Source organism: Uloborus diversus, chromosome 3 (assembly GCF_026930045.1).
Source record: "Uloborus diversus isolate 005 chromosome 3, Udiv.v.3.1, whole genome shotgun sequence".
Taxonomy (NCBI): domain Eukaryota; kingdom Metazoa; phylum Arthropoda; class Arachnida; order Araneae; family Uloboridae; genus Uloborus; species Uloborus diversus.
In genome coordinates this window covers 80,969,817-80,993,430 of record NC_072733.1, presented here as the reverse complement: position 1 = coordinate 80,993,430, position 23,614 = coordinate 80,969,817, and the positions used below count along the sequence as shown (strand labels likewise).

The 23,614-nt window shown below is 33.4% G+C and overlaps 1 protein-coding gene across 2 annotated transcripts in view; it reads left to right on the top strand.

Moving 5' to 3' along the window:
* LOC129219369 (protein O-GlcNAcase-like) overlaps positions 1–23,614 on the top strand; it is a 97,837-nt gene that overhangs the window by 6,350 nt on the left and 67,873 nt on the right. For both annotated transcript variants that reach the window (XM_054853746.1, XM_054853745.1), the window contains exons 4-8: positions 4,472–4,640; positions 6,157–6,255; positions 15,200–15,481; positions 15,566–16,480; positions 22,488–22,541. In XM_054853746.1, the coding sequence (XP_054709721.1) occupies positions 4,472–4,640; positions 6,157–6,255; positions 15,200–15,481; positions 15,566–16,480; positions 22,488–22,541 (1,519 nt within the window). The remainder of the gene's footprint in view (positions 1–4,471; positions 4,641–6,156; positions 6,256–15,199; positions 15,482–15,565; positions 16,481–22,487; positions 22,542–23,614) is intronic.

Below are 23,614 nucleotides of genomic sequence, written 5' to 3'. Positions count from 1 at the left end.
TTTGACAGGAAAAACAATTTTTAAACCGTGGGTCTATTTTTCGTCATTAGCCTGCATGATAAGCTTTAAAATGAGGTTTAAATCAAAGAAATCAATCAAGAATTGAAGTTCTCACGTAGGAACAAAAAACAGGCTACAGAAATAATATATAATGATTTTTGCCAATTCTTATGTAAAATGTCCTCTTGATTCTAAACGCAGCCCTATTTTTCCTTATCACTCACAGTATTCTGGAGATGCCTCTCACTATTTTTTTTTACCTTTTAATAATTTTATGGGCATGATTTTGATTTGAAGTGATGGAGGTTTGAAATTAATCTGCAATTGTATGGTTCAGATTATTGAGAAGAGATAAAATGGAGGGAGTGAAGACTTTCATTCTTGAAAGAAAGATCCCATGTCACGTGATAGATTTTAAATAAAAGCATTGGAAAAAATCAGGTTTGATTTGTTAGTTTCACGCAAAAAGTGTCAGACATTCGTTGTTGAGTCAGGTGACTTGAGCTTCACGTAAAAAGTGTCAGTCATTCGTTGTTGTTGAGTCAGGTGATTTGAGCTCTTTGCCCAAGTTTTTCTTAGCCAATAATTAAACTTGCTCCCTCCGTTTTAATTTTTGCTCTGAGACAGGATGGGAGTGATTGGGGAAAAAAGGACTGAACCCTGAGGATTGAGAAACCCTTTGTTTAGTTTGTAGGTAGAGTTGCATCAAGAGCTCATTTATGTATTTTTTCCAAGTTTTAGAACTAAGTACAGTGGACTCTCCCTACAACAATATTTAACTTGCTTGAAATGGCTATAACACGATTTTTCACAAGTAACGAATTTTTATAGCTAACACAGATTTCTCCAGCGGAACACGAATCTTTTAAAAGGGTATTTTATTTTTTGTGATGTGTAAATATCAACTTTGTTATTGGCTACTAAATATTGGTTTCTAGATTGAACTTTTTCCCCTTTAGCATTATTGATAGTGGAAGTTTTTACATAGTACTACTTGTCTTAACATCACTTGGGTAGTGTATATAAATATCCACCTTCATTTTTTTTTCCATTTCTAGTATAAATGATGAAATACAGGGTGTTTCTGAGCTGTTGGGCAAATCTTTGGGGTGATAGTACACATCTGGACAAAAAATATAATGGCAAAAATAAGGTTCCCAAATGTCTTCCGAAGGAGATAGATGGCATTTATGTTTAGGATCCAAAATTTAAAATGATCATTAAAAATGGAAAGATTGGTCGATTCGTTTGCGGTTTTTGCTAAAATTATTCTTTTTATTAGTATTTGTTTGAAAATAAAGCTTGAAGATGTAGTTTAAAAAAGGCTGATAGAGGGCGATTTAGATTTTGGAGTAACGAACAACTATTTTTTGCCGCTATTTTTGAATCTCATTAGATTTTTCCTAATGCTTGGACTTAAACTTAATTTTCAGCACGAAATCAAAATCATTGGGCATGATTAAGTCACACAAACTGAACTGTGTTCAGAAGTTGAAATACACTGTCACACAAAAAAAAAAAAAAAAAAACCATAACAAAACAAGCGATCTTCATGAAACTTAAAACATATGTGACCTATGACAAGATAAAGAAATGATTACAGATTCAGAACAAAAGATTGTTTTATTGAGAAGTTATGAGGCAATAAAGGTTACAAAATCATAAGTTGTAAAGCCTCCTCTAGCAGCTATACAAGACAAAACATGGCGTCGTATGGAGTGAAATATGGATTTACCCATGACCACTGGGACTAAATCAGGATTCATCATTGAAGATAACATGTCTCCTGGATGTCACAACCCAGCTAATCAAATGCAGCAAAAATCCAATTGAAGAAAATCCAATCCATCCTAATGGACGCCAGTTTGAGATACCAGTGACTTTCAGTCTACTCAGGATTGTTCTTCTTGATACTATCAGTTTCTTGGAAAGTAAAAGTATCAAGGTAAAGGGTAAATAAAAATGGAAAGTAATAATATCAAGTAAAAGTAATAGGTCGCTAACATTAGTTCCATGCCGTAAAGGCATGGAACTAATGTTAGCGACCTTATTGATACGGTAGTGGGCACTCTTATGAAGTGCGATCTTCGTGCTCATTTCTATTTCTAGAATACCTTAAAAGACTGCGATGAAGTGATTCATTTTTTTTAACAGCACTAAGCTACTACCATATCGCTCGAGCCGAGGTGGCGGCAGATACATGCGTACTACTAACCTGCTTCTCTGAGACCTACTGTACGTCCCTTTAAAAAGTTTAACAATTCTTCGTATATCTTTAAAGGTCGTCTTTACAACTCGACAGTTTTGTTTGAAGTGCCCTTTGACACAAGCTTTCACACTTTTAATCGTACTTATCTGCGCATCTTGTGTGCGCATATCACGCTTACCCTTTCGTCACTGGCGATGAAATTCAAATCTTTTACCAAACTACATTCCTGCCGAGTTTGTTGGTTGCAGCTCCATTTATTCTTGATGTATACATTTTTTTTGTGACAAAGTGCAACCTTTGAAGACAGTTCAGTTTTTGCTACTTAACCACTCCCAACAGTTTAGATTTTGAGCTCAAAATTTAGTCCAAGCATTAGAAAACATTTAATGAGATTCAAAAATAGCAGAAAAAAATTGTTGTTCGTTACTCCAAAGTCTAAAGTGCCCTCTATCGGCATTTTTCCAACTACATCTTCAGTATTTATTTTCTAGAAAATACTGATCAAAAGAATAATTTAAGTCAAAACCGCAAACGAATTGACCACTTTTTCTGTTTTTTATGAGCATTTGAAATTTTGGACCCTAAACTTTAATGATGCCTATCTCCTTCAGAAGACGTTTGGGACCCTTATTTTTGCCATTATATTGTTTGTTCAGACGTGTACTATCTCCCATTAAAGTTTTGCCTAAGAGAGAAACACCCTGTATAATGACACTTTTATTTTGCTATTTCTTCTTAAATTTGTGAAGTTGGAAAGAAAAAGAAGTTTCTGACAGTTCAAAAGAAGGCAAAGATTCTTGGAACTAAAACAAGTTCATTTTAAGAACAACTAAAAAATACGTTGAAGGTAGCATGGCAAGAAAATATGAGTGAATCTTCCATACGTACAATTAAAAGTCAACGAAAATTCAGTATTGAAGCTCACATAGTAGTGTCGAAGCAAAATGCACACATTATTTAAATAGAAGCGGTTCCTGTATTGTGAACTATAAAGACCTACAAGAGGGGAGTCAGACAGTGGAGGATACTAGGGGGGAGAGGAGTCATGACCCCCTTCCCAAAACAGTTGACAATATTATCTATTTACATTGTGTTCAAAACAGTGTATGAATAAAATGTAAACGACTTCACTAGTCTTTGAATTATTTTTTAAAGTAAATATGAAATATTACCTTTTTTTATTGTTTATGAAATTAGTTAATACCTTTAATGCTTTACTAAGTGCCTTATTGGCTAATTTGGTGCTTTTTATTGGCCGTCAAGCAGTTTCAGAAATTTTTCTTACCCAAAACCATTGGTTTATTCATGAGGGAGGGGCTGCATAATTCTTCAGGTGACCCCCTCTAAAATGTTAGTCTGTATCTGCCCCTGTCACTATCGATGGAAAGGTTATAAAAGAAAAGTGAAGCTACTGTATTTAGAAATATATCGAAATATCAATCTGATTAAGCAACATAAATCATTATCTTCTTATTTTAATGTTATAAATATTTTACTGCAGCATTTTATTGTTACTACATACTACACATACCATACTGTTTTATTTTATGTCTCCATCTCCCATTGATCATTGATTTTGTATATTGTAACAGTATTTTCTGTTGAATAATACAGGTTTTTTTTTTTTTTTTAAATACAGAGAGCATTCAGTTCCTTATGTAAAATATAACAAATATGGTAATAACAATGGTTTAAAATGGTTTGATGAGTGTTTGCAAATGTCTTAAATTATTGGGTATGTTTATAGAAAAATTCATATACATACTCTTCCACACTGCGTAATTTTGACTTAGGCAATGGTTCTTGGGACGTATCCCTCGTGTAAGTCAAGACTCAACTGTATGGATTATGAGTTTAAATCCATTTTATTTCTAAAAATGAAGAGAGCTGTGTTTCTCCTGCTGGAATCTGAAAAAAAGTAGATTGGATCAGACATCAAGAGTTGTTTGTTTGAAACCACTTCAGACAGAACTTTGGGGAAAAAAAACAAACAAAACATTATTATTGTTTTTTTTTTTTTCATTTAAGTTATAGCAACATGAATTATTAAGAATAAATCATACAAAATTGCAATCATTTTTGATGTTAAACAAAAAATTTAGAATGTACATTGTTCTGGACAAATCATATCTATTACTGCTGGACATATCAGTGCAAAATTAAATACATACAGTAGTCTTCACTTAATGTGATCTCGGTTTATGTTATCAAAAATTTATTTTATCCAAACAATTTGGTCCTAAACAAAATATTTTCTTGCAGGTACGTCAGTTTGGATGCAAAGCATTTGCTCTGCTTTTTGATGACATTGAACCTGAAATTAGTGAGACAGACAAAGAAGTATATCAATCCTTTGCTCATGCTCAAGTTGCAGTTTCAAATGAGATATATGAATATCTGTCTCATCCAAAATTTATCTTCTGCCCTACAGGTAAAGTTATTGAAGATATCTACAATTTTTAGGTCAACTATATTTTGTTCGTTGTCGTGCATTTAAAAAAGAATTTTTGCCATTTCTCCCTCAAATCTGATATTGAATGTTGTTTAATAATTTCTGTTCAAATAGCTTAGATCTGTTAACGTTTAAAGTAAGGTCTAAAATTTAGAGTGTGGCAGGATTCTTGCCCAAGTAGAATATCAAATCTTCTCCTTAAAATAACTTGTGTATGCATGCAAACTTGTATGATTTGATTGTGCACTCTGCAATGTACAGTTTTTTGACCTATTTTAAGGTCAAGGTATAAAATTGTTCTCTTTTTGAAAATATCTCACCAATTCCATCATTGTTTTATAAATAAAACTGAATTTCACGTACTAGGCTTATTTAAAATTCATTGTTATGTGTGTTAATATAAGAGGAAGACCCTGATCTTAGTCTGCTGCATCTCTTTCATGTCTGAGGGAACGCAAGCCACTCAGGATTACTTCAGCCTTGATTGGGTGAACTGACCTATCGTATTTTACCAAAAGAAGTTTCCAGATTGAAAGTGTTCACTTAATGATACTTTTTCAAATAAGTTAACTAAAGATTTATATGCTTTTGAAAACCTTAAAGAGTACTTGGGGAAGGGGGGGGGGGGCAGGGAGATCAGTTTCCAGTGCTTGAAAATATTAGTTTTAAAAGCTAATGGTGCTTGAATTGTTTAGAAATTCATGGAGTTGTGCTTAAATTTTTTAAAAACATTTCATCTTGCTGATTTTAACAATTAACTAATACTTCACAAAATTCGGGTTCCCATGTTTTTAAGGCTGCAGTTATATCTTGCAAATACAAGGGGTTTTAAAAATGTAAGATAAGAGCTGTGATGGGTGTGCAGATTATCTGCATGAATAAAAATCACACTGAAGATTACATAGATGATCAGAACTTTGAAGTGGTACTGGTAGATGGAGCTGAGTGTCCGCTAACACAACAAAATGTTGGTTAGAAGATGGCTGCTCTGACCAAAATGTGTCTCGCCAATGAAACGAGTGTGATAAGATTTTTTCATTGCGAGATATTGGACCACCCTTCTTACAGTCCCGACTTTACTTCAAGTGATTTCCATCACTTTCGACCTTAAAAGAAACTATTGGGAGGTCAACAATTTAAAATGAATGCTGTGGTTCAACAATCCATCTTGATGTGGTTTCATGTTTTTGAAGATAATTTCTTCCCTGCTGGATTTAGGGGGATTGATAACATTGACTTCTTGAAAAATTTGTTGCAAAACATTTCCTTAATTATTTTTCAGGAAGGGAAAAAAAAAAACCCTGTAGAATGCTGTTTCCAGCTGTATTAAACCAGTACAATGTGAAACAAAAAAGTTGTTTACTACAAATCAATATTATGTTTTATCAATACGATGTTTTTAATTTTTCATTTTATTCTTATTTGCTTTGAAGATGTAATAAATCTAAGTTGTAAATTAAAGTGCATTACAATTATTTTTTATGTTTTCTCATAGAATATTGTGCTGCTAGAGCAATCCCTAATGTACAAAATTCAGAGTATTTGAATACTATTGGACAAAAGCTGCATTTGGATATTGATGTTATGTGGACTGGTAAGTCATTTTAAAAAATAATATATATATTTTAAATTTTTCATTAATGCAGTTCAACACATAAAGACTTTTACAAGACTAATGCTAAGCAGCATTTCAGATACATACCTAAGTATTTCACAAATATGCAATGCAATCACAATGCTATTTTTTGTTTCTGACAATCTATAATTTCTGGAAAACTTAATAGCAACTTCAACCATAAAATTTGATGCAAAATTACTTTGGGCTCTGGATTTAAGGAGCCTGCATCTCAAAAGAATTTTCTTTTAATTTCCATATTTTTCTTTTTTTATTCTGATTTTTATATGAAATTTTGCATAAAAACTCATGAAAATGACCCGTTGGAAAAGTTAAAACAAAAATTGGTGCATGAAATATACCAATAGCCAGATTTTCCCATCCAGATGCTGCAGCTTTGTCTTTGTTTGGACTTATCAGTCTGGAATAGAGAATAACCAAGCTGGAGGCAGATGTCATCTCATTGAAGCTGAGTGCCGAGAAACTGGTTGAGATAAAGAAAATTTATCTCACCAGCAAGAGTCTGCAGACATGGTGCTGTTCAATTCTTAAATTAAAGGCAAAGCTTGGGTGTTGAGAGCCAGTTTTTATAAGAACTGGGCAGAAATGGGATGTTCTAAGCCAGTTTTTATAGGAACCGGGCAGAAACGGGGTGTTCTGATATACACCATTTTTGATTTTGCTCAAATTTTTATGATGGATTCTTTTAAAGATTTAAGAAGATAGGTATTTTTTCTTTTCCTCCAAAAATTTTTTTGGGGACCTGTAAAAATTTGTAAATTGGAGCCCGACGTAGAGGTTTTTCCAAATCAGCCTTTTTTAAAATACGATTATTTCTGTGTAGCATCATGCAAAAAAATTCTTGTGTTGACAGTATGACGTTTAGTACCTAAATTGAAATGTATTGTAAATTTTGTGGCTGACCTTCAGTACAGCCTTTCAGGGGTCGCTAAACTTTGTTGGAAAAAATGAAAAAGGGCCATGTTTGAGGCCCTCTGGTTCCCTGCATTCAGGCTCAACATGGTTTTTGTAAGTAATTTGTGTAAGAATATATATAAATTATTCAATACCCTCATTAGTTGAATGGCTCACCTTCTGCGCGGCCAAAAAAGGCAGTTTTTGTATCGGAAAATGCTAAAGAGTAGTTTTCATGAGCCTTTATCTCAGTGCACTGAGGGTCAGTGTAGACCTGGATGCCTGCATTTCAAACTAGAGTATGTATTTTCACAAACAAGCGACATAACTATGGGCAAATTCTTTTCAAGAACACAATACGTATTTCAAAACAGCAAAATAAATTATTCAGTTTTCAATTCAGTCAACATATCTGGGTTTAAACTTTCCTCTCGGGACTTTCAGATACTATTTGAAAAACTAGTATGATCAAAAACTTACCATAAAAGAGTTATAAACTTGCAAATAGACTGATTATGCATACTCGCATACTTTATAATATGATAACTAGCAGCAAAGTGAAAGAAAACATCAAAATATAATAAAAAATGTACTTTTTAGGGGCCTGTATCTCAGTGCACTGAGGGTTAGTATAGAACTTGATGCCTACATTTCAAACTAGAGTGTATGTCTGTTCACAAACAAGTGACATAACTATGGGCAATGGTTTTGCAGGCTCACAAAATGCACTTCAAAATGAGGAAACTGCATAAGAGTTTAACGAAGCATCCAGTTAGTTGTACTCAAGCTACAATGCTTTGTCTCACATTTTTTGTACTGTCCCACTAGTCAGTTAGGCAACCATACCCTCGTTTTATAATGTCATAGTATTGCTTTTTATCAGAAGTAATAAAATATAACTTAGTAATTGTTTGCTATCATGGTAATTTAGTGCAGAGAAAATAATTTTTGTCACTATAGTGTACAGCCTAAATGAATGTGAATGAACGAACTATAGTGTACAGTACAAAAGAAAAAATGCTAGCTTAATTAAAATAATCAAAAATATACCTAAAACACCTTCAAAAAGTGTTACAAATTAATTATGTTTTTACCACAATAACTTTTTTCTTATTTTGTTTCCAGTTATCATAATGTAAAGTATGGGAGTAAGCATAATCAGTCTATTTGCAAGTCAATAACTCTTTTATGGTAATTTTTTGATCATACTAGTTTTTTAAATAGTATCTGGAAGTCCTGGGAGGAAAGTTTAAACTCGGATATGTTGATTGAATTGAAAACTAAATAGGTGATTTTACTGTTTTGAAATACGTGTTGTGTTCTTGAAAGAATTTGCCCATAGTTCTGTCACTTGATTGTGAGAATACACATACTGTAGTTTGAAATGCAGGCAATAAATTCTATACTGACCCTCAGTGCACTGAGATACAAGCCCCTAAAAAGTACACTTTTTATCATATTTTGAAGACAAAACTGCTATTTTTTCGCAGCAGTGAGCATTTACCATGCATTTAATGAGCCTATTTAATAATTTATATATATCACTACTCAAATTGCTCGCAAAAACTATGGTTGAACCTCAGTGCATGGAACTAGGATGCCTCAAACATGACACATTTTCACTTTCTTCGGCACAATTTAGCCACCCCTGCCAAGATTACTTAGCCCAATCACAAAGATTACTTTTGCTGATGCTCAATATGCAGAGATAATTGAATATTAAAAAATGTCGATTTGAGAAAAACCCTAAGCTGGGACCATTTTTCGAAATTTTTGTGGATCAGAAAAATTTTTTTTGGAAGAAAAAAAATGTGTCTTCTAAAATCATTCAAAGAAACCACTTTAGAATTTTTAGCAAAATCAAAAATGGCATGTATCTGACCTGCCTGACTCTTATAGATACTGGCTAAGCAGTAAGTTTTTAGCCCCGCCAAAGCCAGGGCTAAAAGTTTGGTCTTAAGCACACAACTTGCTCCTTCACCATAGCTACAATCATTCTTAATAAAAATATTTTTACATCATAATGAACTGATTGAGTTTAATTTTTAAGGATTTAAAATAAATATGTTTTTTTTAAGGATTTCTCAAGAAATAAGAGACCAATTGCTTTGTAACCTGTCTCACATAAAATGTATGCTCCTGCTGTCATTTTGACATAAAAGGTATATCACCCTAGCATTTTGCGGATCAGTAACAAATTGAAGAAAACAAAAATGTTTTTTGATCATTTATCGTAAACAGCTGAGAATATGCTGTAAATTTCAGAAGTTAGATTTTGCTATGTACAATTATTTTACATATTTTCGAGAAAGTATCACTGATATTGTGAAGATATAAGCATTTCCATCAAAACCATGAATTTTATTTGAAGGCTTTTATCTCATAACGAGCAAAGTTTTCTGTCAAAGCTTACCAAACTTACAGAAAACTTGACAGCATACAAGAGAAGTATAAAACTAAAATTTAAAATTAAAATGTTTAAAGTTTGATAAAATATGGACATTTTTGAAGCAATCAATGTTTTACTGCACAGGTACGTAAGATAGCAATTTATAACTTTCATAATCTAAAGCCCAACTAGATTCTTCCACTCATGATGAAATTTCAGTTGAATATCTTAAAAATTCAGAAAGTTATCAGATCTAATAAGCCGAATTTCAATAATTCTTGGATAGGCAACGTATCGTGAGTGGTCATTCGCATGTTACAACATTTGCTGCAATCGTTCTGTGTTATTCATGATAAAAACAAATCATTTGCGAACGGTCCCTCACGATAAGACACCTATCCACAAATTAAATTTGGCTCATTAGATCTGCGATAACTTTCTGAATCTTTAAGCTGTTCAACTGGAATTTTGTCATGTCGTCGCCTCAGAGCAATAGTAAGATATCTTAGTGGGGGGGTATTCTGGGATCAGATAATTTACTGTTGCTCTGAGGGGATGTGTTGAGGAATCTAGTTGGGTTTTAGATTATGGAAGTTAAAAATTACTATCTTTCACGCAATCGCAGTGAAAAATTAATTGCTTTAAATATCTATATTTCATCAAATTTTCAAAATTTTAATTTCAAATTTTTGTATTATACTTCTCTTGTATGCTGCTAAGTTTTCTGAAAGTTTGGTAAGGTTTGGTGGAAAAAGTTGTGTGTTATGAGCAAAAACCTTCAAATAAAATTCATAGTTTTGAATGAAGTGTTTATATCTTTGTGAATATCTGTGATAATTTCTTTAAAGTATGTAAACTAGTTGTTCATAGTAAGCTAACTAATTTCTAAAATTTACAGCCTATCAGCTATTTACGATGAACAATGATCAAAAATCATCTTTGTTTTCCTCAATTTGTTATTGATCCTCGAAATGAGAGTGTGATGTAAGTTTTATTGGTAAATGACAACTGGAGCACATATTTTATGTGACAAAAGGTACACATTAATTGGTCTCTTATTTCTTGAAAAATCTAAAAATGTGAATTTTTGAAAGTGTCCCAATACTTTTGGTCATATAGTGTATTATACATATATATGCAAAAGGTAGCATGCACGGAACAATCAACATTTATTTCACCACACACTTTTACCCTCCTGATCATAAGTTAGTGCAGAATATTTTTTTTTTGCAAACACTGGAGTTAAAAGAAAATTTTATTCTTTACGTTTTCGCTTATTCAGAGTTTTCTTTTTGTTTGCTTGTTGCTTGTTTGTTCCCCCTCCCTTTTTCTTCCTTTTTATTTTCCTTTCTTATTTTCTCTTACTTTTTTTCCTTTCTTTCTTTTGCGTTAGTGTCAATGGGCCCTCTCAAGGCATGGGCCCCTAGTTTCAGTGTAGGCTGACATGGCCTCTTGTCAGGCTTCTACAAAAGTTGAAAACAAAAATCAGTGATTATGTGCTACTTGCTCCTTCATCATACGGATAATCATTCTAAAGAAAGTTATTTATTCATTATGTTAAACTGATTGCATTTTTAAAAGAAACACATAAAACTGAAGGGCTTGTGGCAGAAATGTGACAAGCCACAATGAGTGCCTTTTTGATCAAAATTTTTGTTTCTCATAGCTAAAATTCAAATAAACATGACAATGGATTATGTTATTTGGAGAAAAACATACCTTGTTTTAGTTTTGCAGGATACAGAATGTATAATACCTTTGAAAAATTCTACAAATAGTTTTTTAAGTTGGAAATTGGCCTACTGAAAAATTCACATCATGTGGCGTATCACATTCTTTCTCCAAGCCCTTAAATTCATCTGAAATGTTTATTTTCAAGTGCCATTCATGCAATGTCATGTCACCTCCAGTATCAAGGAATGTTTCATTAAATTTAATTTTGCTATCTTTTTTGTTTAAGTTTTACCATACTCATGTGCTCGAAAACAAATGGTTATTAGTCGTATTTTGCAGCCATCAATTTTGTTTTGTCAACCTCAATTTTTATCCCAGTCATCATTCTGACGCTTAACTTTGCGTCTCTCCTCAATGCCCAGCTCCCAGTTTCAAAAGATTTGTTTTCAAATATCTGCTTCTAGATCACAGAAAGACTTCCTGAAATTATCCTCATGTCCCCCCCCCCCTCTTCCACCACATAATGTAATTCCAGCTGGATATATCACTAGCACATGCCTTTTGTTCATTTCTCTCTTTCCTTTTATTCTGTGTGGTGGGCCCCCTTGGAATGCTTCCCTTTTCACTGTCTTGTCCTTTCAGCTTTCCATTCCTTATCAGCATCCTTACCTCATGCCCGAAATGTGGTAATGCACTCAGATGAAAACCTCAAGCACTCTGTCCACCATTTGTGGTCCAGTTTCATGTGCTTCCATTTGTACCTACTTAATATTCAGCCATTAGTAGCCACACATATGCATTCTGTGCAAGGGTGAATCAGAAATCCATTTTAGTTGGATTGAGTCAGTTTATAACTTAAGAAAATCACATAAATGTTACTTTTTTCTTCATTCCTTTATTTACAATTTTTGAATGTTATTTATATTCAGGCATGAATGTTTTCCATGTTATCGCTGAAATTTGCTTTTTTTTTAAAGACTTCCGGTTGTTCTTTAGATTGATCAAATCTGATGAGAAGTGACCGAAAAGGTAGAGGGGGGGGGGGGGATAACTTTTAAACATATTTCTTGTAGTTAAAAAGAAGTTTTATCATTCCAAACTTATGCATGTGAAAAATGAATGTGTTTTGGAAACATTCCAGCATCAAACACGTGCATGGCCGAAAAAGGCGCGCTGACTTTAAGATTCCAATCCTTTTGCATCCTGGAAGAATTCTTATTCTTCTGAAACTTTAAAGCTATTTTAGCCCTTGTTACCTTTAATCTGCCCATTTATTTTTTGCTTCAAGAAATTATTTATTTTTTCTTTATTTTTGTTACTAAATCATTGGTAGTTATTAATGTGTCTCAATTAATTCTATTATTTACCTGTAAAAATATTTTTCATGCATTTAATAGCATCCTCCTGTCTAACACTTACTCTGCTTGTACACTATTTTTCTCCAAAAATCTGGCCTGAATTAAATGCCATTTCCCTTCCCCCCTATTCTTATCTTCAATCTACGCATACAAGGTTATATGCCCTAAGTTACTTCCATTTTATCCATCTGATATGATTTTTAACCCTGATACCATGGTGCGTGACAATTATGCCGATTTGACATTTCTAGGTGTAAACTATTGTACATTAATTTATTTTAATTGTGTTTTTCGTATGGAAAAGAAGCTTAGGGAATTTTAGTGCATTGTACTGGTGCAGCAATCTTTTAGCATCTATTTCTAGTTAATCCTTCTTTTAGTAATTTCTTGAATTGTACAAAATGCAATAACTAATGATCCATATTAATGCCTTATTTTATTATCCGCATCCCCCCCCCCCTACCAAAAAAAAAACAAACAAAACAGAGCTGATGTGTGCATCACATGACTTCCTTTTACTCCAATTTAATGTCATTTCCCCATTACTGGCAATTTTAATGTGATTCAATAGTTTACTCTCTAAATATAACAAACAGTGGCCAAATTAAAACAAATTAAAAAAAAATTGCCAAATTTGTCGCCAAGCAGGCGACAAAACTTGGCGACCAAAAGACTGGCGATATATCGCCAAGTGTCCGCCAAATTATAGCACCACTTAAATTTACATCAAAATTAACAATGATTTCCCCTCAAAAAAGGGCAAAAGACCCCTTTAGAAACATCCAAATGCAACCAAAAGGGGAGGTGCACAACTAGACCCCACTAGGAGTCTAGGTACCAAATTTCAACTTTCTAGGACTTACCGTTCTTGAGTTATGCAACATAATCTGCACATACGCACATCCATACGTACATACAGACGTCACGAGAAAATGCATTGTAATTATCTCGGGAATCTTCATTATGGATATTTCGCGTGTCTATATGTTCTTAGGCACTTATCCATGTGTGGTCGAGTCAAAAAAAAACTCAATATTCATTCGGGGATGAGTAAAATGGAAATTAAGGTCGATTTTTGAGTGAAATTTTTTTCGCAAATAAAATACTTCCTTTTTTGTAAAAGGAAGTAAAAAGAGGGATTTGCTACGGAACTTCGTTTTAACTTGAAATTTGCTGCTTTAGTGTCAAATATTTTTATCTCCTGTTGTTTAGCATTTGTTTTATTTTGCCATATTTTCGACAAACCAGTAGTTATAGATTTACATTGAGGTGCTATATGTTGTATGCCCTTTTTGCTTATTGCCATAATGTATAAAATAAATAGCATTTGAATCTGAAATTAAGTTTATTAGCTAATTATTTCATTCTTGGAGAAGGGATTGGCATCCAATTCTTTATATTAACATGCACTAGCGATAACTTTGTTCTGTGTACATTTTAGGATTTTTACGTTCATTTTATACAGTTATGCATAATTCTTTGCAAGATTAAGGCATCTAACCAACTTAATTTAGTAATTGCTACCAAATTAAATATTGATGCTAATTTCGACCTCTGCATGGCAGAATTGTCTATCATTTGCTCACTAAATAGTATGTTATTTGTTTTGTAGAGTACAATTGTATTCTATTTCAATGTTTTGGAAATTAATTTTTTTTTACTAAATTTCTTTCATGTGTTATATAATTACATCCCTTTTCTTTTTATTCGCAGCAGTTTACAAAAATTAAGCTATTTCAGTGGCTACTTTTGCATTAACTCTTTTATTTCAGAGATGCTCATCCGGTTCGACGAGAGGTCATGTCATCAGACTAGTCATAAACTAGGGGCTTGTGCCTTGGGGGAGGGGGCACTATCAAAGCACTTACACCACAAAAAAAAAAAAAAAAAAAGAAAATAGAAAGGAAGGAAAAAGGGAAAAAAAACAAACAATAAAAAAAGAAGGAAACCCGAATAAGCAAAAATGTAGAGAATAAAATTTTCTTTCAGCCTGTGTGTTTGCAAATAAACAAATGTCCTGTTCTCACTAATGATAGGGAGGGCAAAAGTATGCAGTGAGAAACTTGACTAGGAGCTCGCCTTGACTCTCGGTCACATTGTTGGGACCATGAGTGGTTCATAGGCACCTCTGAGGGGTATAACCATGAACTCCCTGTCCATGGTCCAGGCGCTGAAGTTTTCAAGAGTGGAGCTCTAAGCTTTCTTTTTTTGGAGCTCATTCTTTGGGGGAGGGGTACTCCATAGTACTTAAGAAGGTTTTCAGGCCACTGTTTGGACAGTGGGCACCCCTGCTCATTTATTGTCTTCTAATAAGAGTCCTTTGAAATTAAAGTTAAAAATTACCACAAAAAAGTATCTGAAAAGTTGATTCTTTGAATCTTTTTTAGCCTATCTCTCCTGTTTTTTATTATAAAATCTAATTTCATTTTTTTTTTTAAATAAAATTTACTGTTTGTGTTTCCTTTAAAGATGGTTGGTATGCAACTGTTTTTCTTGAACTTCTTACTGTGTATCTCTATTGTAATATACTGATTGACATTAAGTTTGGACTGTATCCTAAATAAAACCTCTGATTGTAATCTTGTAGGTCCGAAAGTCATATCAAAGGAAATCACTATTGACTCTATTCAGGAACTTACTGAAGTTCTCAGGCGTCCTCCTCTTATATGGGATAACTTACATGCTAATGACTATGATCAAAAGCGACTCTATCTTGGTCCATATTGTGGAAGATCAACTGAGCTTATTCCTCGCCTGCGTGGAGTGCTTACAAATCCTAACTGCGAATATGAAACAAACTTTATTGCTATTCATACATTGTCTCAGTGGAGTAAATGTACTGTTGATGCCAAAAGGGAACTAAATTTGAGTGAGTAAAATTCATTTATTACAAAGATTCGAAACAAAGCTTTTATTTGTGTCATAGATTCTTATTTTTTGTTTCTTTTTAAAGGTGATTCTGTTAGTGCTGATATTAAACTAGAGACTGAAAATGAAGATATTGATGACATTCCATCGCATGTCAATCCTAACACGTACCACCCAAAAATTGCTTTAAAAATTGCTATTCAAGATTGGTTGCCAGAATTTTACAAAGCAAAAACTGCTTTTGGAAGAAGCATTAGTGCTCCATTAGTTCCTACACCTATACCCGCATGTCCTCTTCCAGTAATTACTGCATGTTTCTCTACTGCTTCTGTTACAACCCCAACCCCTTCAGGTAGAGGAAGCCCAAGTTTAGACTCTTCATTCCAACCACTTTCTAAGGAATTGGTTAATTCATTAATTGCATCAAAGGAAAGTGAGCCAATGGACTGCAATCCTTTGCCTTCACCAAAGGGTTCTCCTAAAAGTTCTTCTAAGAATAGTGAAAGTGATATAACAATAGCTAGTGGAAGTGATATCAGTTTGAAATCTGAACCTTTAACTGATAGTGTAAATAAAGAAGACGTAGCTGAAGAAATGCAGACAGAGCCTGTAGATGTATCACCTACTAGTTGTGATAGTGAATCAAAACAACTGCTTGAAAGTGATGTTGTTTTATTAAGTGATTTATTCTACTTGCCATTTGAACATGGGAAGCAAGGACTCAAAATTTTACAAGAATTCCATTGGTTAAAATCCCATGGATATTTACTGTGCCAATCTTCAAATCCTCGAAAAAAGGTTGGAGCAGTAATGGAAAATCCTGAAATACAAGAGTGGTATAACAGAGTTGCCAAATATGATACCATGACTCAAGCAGTTGGAAAACTTCTAATGCGTTTAACATTTTGTCCTAACCGTTCTTTACTATATGATCTTTATCCATATGTTTGGGATATTAAAGGCGTAATATCCATGCTGAATTCATATTTGAAATGGATTGGTAAGTAAGCTTTTCTATATTTTCTGATATTTCTTAAATAGAAAATTTATAACTTTTAGTACATTAAATATTGAAGCACTTTTCATGCTTCTTTCGCAGGGATCAAAGTCATCCTATATTTCCTATAAATCCTATATTTTTCAAAAAAAAAGTCAAAAACCATCCTATATTTCCTATAAATCCTATATTTCCAATAAAAATCCTATATTTTTGGTACCCCAGAGGAATTTTATACCTTACGCATAACGAGCTATATGACCTTTCATTGAAAGTTATGCCCTGCTTCATCAAAAAAGAAGCTCTTAAAGGGAAAACTGGTGAAAATTTACTTCAGTTAGATCTAATAAAAGATTTGAAATTTCATGTTGATAAATAGCCCCAAATGTACCACAAAAACATTTATTCAAGTTAAAAAATATTAAAGTATCCTGCACTTAGCCTAAAATTTATAATTTTCTTCAAAAAAATAATATTTTTCTATATGTATATATTTAAAAACATAAGGTAAATTTTTAGAAATTATAAAGCTGAAAAATATAAATAATAAAAATAGGTAATTAGCATTAAGTAGGAGATTTTGCTCTCATGCAATATTTAAGTCTCCCACATAGTACTCAAAAATATGGTTTTTTTTTTAGGTTTCAGTTGAATTTTTCATTTTAAATATAATTATTTTTTTATTATTCATTTGAAAATGTTGATTTAAACATGTTTTTGCTAATAATTTTTGAAATTGATTTTTAATATAAATTTATGTATATTTTTTAAAAATAGAAAAATTCAATTTTTTGAAAAAAGGCCTTCTACTGTATAATTTAATAGCTTTTAATTTGGATAAATGTTTTTGTTGTACATATGGGGCTATAGAAACAGTGTTTTACTAGGATAAAATTTCCAATTTTCAAAAAAAATGTTTTCTCTATTCCTCCTAGTACGTAAGTGCTGGTTCAGAATTTCAGAAGCAAGTCAGCATGGCTTGCCGTTTTTAAAATTATATGACATATTTTACAATTGTTTTGACATAAAAAGGAAAATATGAAGGTGTGCGACTCAACAAAAAAATTTTTTTTGGATATACCCTAATGTACATCGATGACGAAGATATTCTTAAGAATGTAGCAGATAACCCCATCAATAAGTATTGGAATTTCATCTTTAATCTGAAGTATGAAAAGCTGCGCTACTCTAATTCGTCCAAACTTGTTAAGGCTGTTCTGACTTTCTCTCATGACCAGACTTCTGAGAAGAGAGGCTAACAAAAGAATTGTAACTAGTGACAAACCAAACATGAGTTTAGACGCAATTGTTGCTCTGTGAGTGATAAAAGACTCGGTAAAACACCCTGTGAAAAATATTGATGTAAATAAAAAAATGATCCAGTTGTGCAAAGCACCACACTTGAAATAAAAGGAACAGAAAGAAAAAAAACTGGAAGAAATAAGAAGGAAAAATATAAAACCTAAATCGAATGATGTAAGAAAAAAATAGTCTTGAGGTAAACTAAAAGGTTATGAGGAAAGCATTAATTCAGCTCAGGCAGTGATAGATGATTCAAATACGAAATTAAAATTTAGGACTCAAATGTAATGGGTGATTGACATTGAGACGGGGCAAGCCGTAATAGATGCTGGTAATAAAAAATTTAAAAACTGCTCTGCAAGAGTCAGCAGTTCTATGTAATTTGTTGCTAAACCATTTTGATTTTTAATTGAAATAAATTGCTATTTCCCATAATATTATCGTTTTTATTTATTTTTTTGCGTGTGAAAAATTTAAATTTTTATAGTAGAAGTAAAGAATCAATAAAATATGTCTAACAATTTTTGTATTCATATATTTTCATCAGTGGCACTAAAAGATAACTTTTTTATGATGTGTATGCAAAATTTAAATCATTTTTTGGTGTCCTATAAATCCTATATTTTTTCAAAATGTGTCCTATATTTTTTCAAAAAATGTCCCATATTTTGTCAGTTGGTCACTTTGATCCCTGCTTTCGTTGTTCAACCCTTTCAGCATCTCCTTTTGCTTTTTTTAAAACTTCCTAAACAATCATTTTAATCCAAGTATGATTTCCAGTTAAAAAACTATTTGGCAGTAGATAAGTATTAACATTGTTTTAATGCATTTAGTAGCAATCATAAAAAATGTACATTTATTTTAGAATTTGAAAGACTAGTAGCCTGCCCTGACATTGTTTCAGTTGAAAAAAATTATCTATCTTAAATAAATATTATACAGTTACTTTTTAAGTTAAAACATCATGGTACACAACATTTTTGTTTCCTTTTGGTGGGATTTTCAAACAAATTGACCTTATTTCCTGATCAAGAGATTATTATTATTTTTTATTTAGAAACTGATTTGCTTTAAAACATGAGTCTGCTTCAGATTTTTCTTTTTTTCCGAAACAACTTTTCCTTCCAGTTTTGCTGCAAAAACAAATTATTAATGATTCTTTCCAGGTCAACTGACCTAATTTTTCAAATAGTCCCAGTTCGACCTTCTTGGATTTGGATAGAATTTTGTACAGGTGTAGTGCCTTTGAAACTATATATATATATATATATACTGTTGGCTCTCTCTGTTTAACGTCGCTCTATTTAACGACTCTCTCTATTTATCGGCGGCTTTTCACGGTCCCAGATGGTCCACTGTAGTGTTAAAAGCGTTCTATTTAAGGACATTTTTTACTTAAGGACGATTTTTTGTGGTCCCTTGAAAGTCGTTAAATAGAGAGCCAACTGTGTGTATATATATATACTGCTCGACATTGAAAATGCAACAACAAGAAGGAGTGTTCAGAAATTTATGCAAGTTTTAGAGTAGACGTACGTCACTGAGTTATGTAAGTCCGATGCAGGTGAACTAAGATATAAGGGAAGGAAATTGCAGAATGGGCAATATTCGTATCGTTATTTCAGACTGGAGAATTATCTAAGAAATTTTGTTTTTGTCTTGGAGGATACGTACCCACATGGATGCGAGCACGGTGCATTGGCTGTGCCGAAGATGGTTGGAACAACGAAATGTGGTAAGATTGAGGGTGCAGAGGCAGCCAGAGTGACGTCAGAACGCATTAATCGACGCATCCACCGACAAGCTGTAGCAGACCCACGAGTCACTTGTTCCTCGATTCTGCAGCAGGTGCAAGATACCCTGAATGTTCGCGTGTCAACCAGAACCATTTCCTATCATTTGGTCGCACCTGGTCTGCAATCACGGCGTCCGCTAAGACTGCCATTGACCGCACAACATGGACAACAACGTTTAGTATGGTGCCGGACTAGAGTGACGTGGATGACGGACTGGCAAAATGTCGTGTTCTCAGATGAATCCTGCTTCTGTTTATCCAGTGATAGTCGCCGCATACATATAAGGCGTCGACGTGGAAACAGATCTAATCTGGCAGTAAATGTGGGACGTCCCATCGCATGACAACATGGCATAATGGTTTGGGGCACCATTTCCTACAATTCCATATCACCTCTAGCTCGTGTTCAGGGCACTGTGACGGCCCAACCATACTTGGATAATGTGCTGCGGCCAGTGGCAATCCCTTACATTTGTGGGCTACCTAATGCAAATTTTCATCAGGATAACGCCCGACCGCAGAGTGCTTGCATCTGCCAACATGCTCTCCAAGGCACACAGATGCTTCCCTGGCCACCATACTCTCCTGACCTGTCACCAATCGAACATGTGTGGGATGTGATTAGACATTGTTTGCAGACTGTCCCTGCCTCGTTCAGAAGACCAACTGTGGCAAATGGTTGAAAGGGAATGGAGAGTTTCAAAGGCATCTCTACACTTCTATAAAATGTTGGCCAAATTAGAGAAGGTTGAGCTGGGACCACTAGGTCACTTGACATGAAATGACTCAAATAACACAAAGGTTATTATTATATTAGTTTTATTTATTATTATATATATTATTATATTAGTTTCTTTTTCATTTCAATATTGTTAGGTTTATCATTCAGATCAATTCCGTACAAGTAAAAGTGTCTTTGTTTATCGTTCAACCCCTCCACCCAATCTGTCTTGCTTAAACTGATTGTACATAGCAAAATGTGAAAGATTAGTATCATTGTCGCTGTCCAGGTCTCAGTTATTCCAGTAATATCTTGATTTTTACTTGTAACAATGCTTTTCAATTTGTTCATCTTGTTCCTGATATTATGAGCATTGCAATGTGTTATCCCTTTAGGTTAGTTAACCCTTCATGACACTTTAATGTACCATTTACAAAATTGCAACTACTGTTAGATGCTTTACCAAGCTTTGTTTAGTCTCATGCTCAAACTAGCTGCCTTAAGGACAATAGGTTGCTTATTTGCCAATGTTTATTTAAAAAAGGCTCTCGCTTTGGAAAGTCAGGTGCATCATAAAATTGAGAAAAAACAAAGGAACTGTATTTTTATTGCAACAAAATCTAATGATAACACACAAATACCGATACTTATAATTAGACTTTTAAACAAGGAACAAAACTGACTTTTAATGAATGAACAAAATTGACTTAGAAGATGAATAGAATAACCTATATCTGTACCTACATAACCAAAAAGCAAATATTAAATAAACCAAAATTGTTAGGTAGGTAGGTAGGTAAAAATACAAAAAGGAACACACTAGATACTTATTCCTTCATTCCATCAACAACTTTTCTGTTTGTTCCAATTTGTCCTTTACAGGCTTTATTTTCTTCATAATTTTTGAAGATGGATACCAATCTTATCTTCTTTTTCATACAATTCCCAAAACTTACCTCACTTCATCATGTTTGAAACTTCAAACTCTTTTACATCTACACCTGTGATTTTTCCTGGGTAATTTTCCCCTGATAACCTAACTTGCCCTCTGAAATTCCGTCTAATTACTGTACCACATTCCTCTTCCAAATTGTAAACTTTACACATTTGTACTTGTAGCAACATCAAAATATTTTATTTTTGAATGAAAATTGGAAGTAACTTTCTTTATGTAATACGAAAGAGAAAAGTTCTTATGAAATCATGATTCTTTCTGCTTGAAAAGTCTACCAACATAAATTTTCCGGCTACCTACAAACACATAGCAGCAGTTGCTAACAACCAATAAATTCAGAATCACCAGGTTTTTCGTCTGGCAGGCCGGTTTGACAGTGATAAAAACTCTCTCACTGCCAGAGAAGGTTGCAAAATAGTTCCTATTGAAACTGGGATTTTCCAGAGTGCACTAAAAACGCTTAATTACGTCAAAGCTGGGATTTGTATCATTCTCTCCCTCCAAACCATTCTCAACCGCTTTTATGGTATGTACAAATTTAAACAATTAGCAATTATGTATTTGTCATATTTGTTACTAAATATAGGGTGTTGCATGAAATGAGCAACTTAAAAAAAAAAAAAAAGAGTTACATAGAATGAAAGCACCTATTCTTATATTCAATAACATCTCCAATGTAAGTCTTTGCTCAAAATTCTTTAATGAACTGTGTGGAATGTTCAGCTACTGTGAATGCCAGTGAATTGATTTCCCTTGACTTACTATTACTTTGCTGCACAATAGCAATTTGTTGAGCATTGTATTGAGTGCATTTTTGCCTTGGGGTTTTCACAACACCAACAGAACCAGTTGTTTCAAACTTTTTTTATCAGCAGCAGAACTGTAGACTTGATGGGTGCTTCATTTCTTTCAACCATGCAAAATTGTCACACTGTCTCACTTTCAAAATTTTTATAAGTTTTCACGATCAGAACACGTTGTTCATTTGTAAACTGCTCTATGTCAACAAATGCAACAATAAAGAAAACTGCTAATCAAATTGGAAATAAAAACATAGTTACTAGAGATGATAACGACAGGGCTGCCAATGAAACATTTAAATAATAGCGCCAAGTTCAACAATTGCATACTTTATGGGACATCCCGGTATATATTTTATGTTTTCATTAATTATTGCTGAATTTGTTAAAAGCTTACAGTTGCAGCAAAAATCTAATAATATTTTTCTCTCCTTTAGCTCTTCGGGGAGTTCCAGTCCCAGTGACCAGTTTGATGGCTTCTCCTTTATCATGTAGGACATAATTTGTTTGCATCATTGTTCACTTTTTTTGTAAAGGGTATTTGCCACTAAAAAATGTCTGTTTCATTTAGATTATTTGTAAGTCAGAAATGGATTATATACTTCAAACAATTTGTATGCTAAACAGGTGTACTCATGCTCTCAGTAGATTTGATCGTAAATCGTTGAAAAAGTTAATACCTTTAGTGACAAAGTATTCAGAATAGCTTCTTATTTTCCAGTTTGCAGAATTTGCATTCCATCTTTAATAAAATATGTATGCAAGGTCTGATTAAAAAAAAAAGAAACTTGTCTTAAATTTTCAGTATTGATAATACAAAAGTGACGACCAGCAGCAGGCTCTGGGCCCAGCTAGGCTGGTCCTAGTCAATGTATTAGTCCCCAATGAAGATCAATGGCCTTCTTAAAGCTATCCACACCCTTGCTCATTACCGCCTCTTCCAGTAAGGTGTTCCAAGTGCCAACGACCCTACTAAAGTAGTAGTTTGTCCTCATTTCCAGGTTAGCCTGAGATTTGAATAGCTTAAAACAATGACCCCTCGTCCTGCTTTGCGTGTAAAAATTTAACCCATTAACATCTTTCATTTTGATAAATTTAAACAATTGAATCATGTCCCCTCTGATTCTCCTCTGCTCTAGGCTATACATATAAAGCCTTTTAAGTCTGGTATCATAATCTAAATCTGAAAGTCTTCTTACTAGTCTAGTAGCCCTTCTTTGAATCCATTCCAATACAGAAATATCTTTCCTAAGATAAGGAGACTGAAGCTGAACAGCATACTACAAGTGAGGTTTTATTAAACTCCTATAAACTACATTCCCATTATTTGTTGCCATCATTTATACCAATGCTAGATTTCCATTTTAACGTACAGCAAGCTTTTAAATTGTAAAATTATTCATGCAGGTTTTAACGGGGATGGTTTTAGGGTCATTGCATACAGATTCAACGGATGAGTGCGCTCGACCATTTTTATTTTTTTTGAAACTCATATCCCAAAAAGATGCGTATGAATGATGTTTAAAACCACTTTTATTTTTTCTCTAACCTTAACCCTTGATTT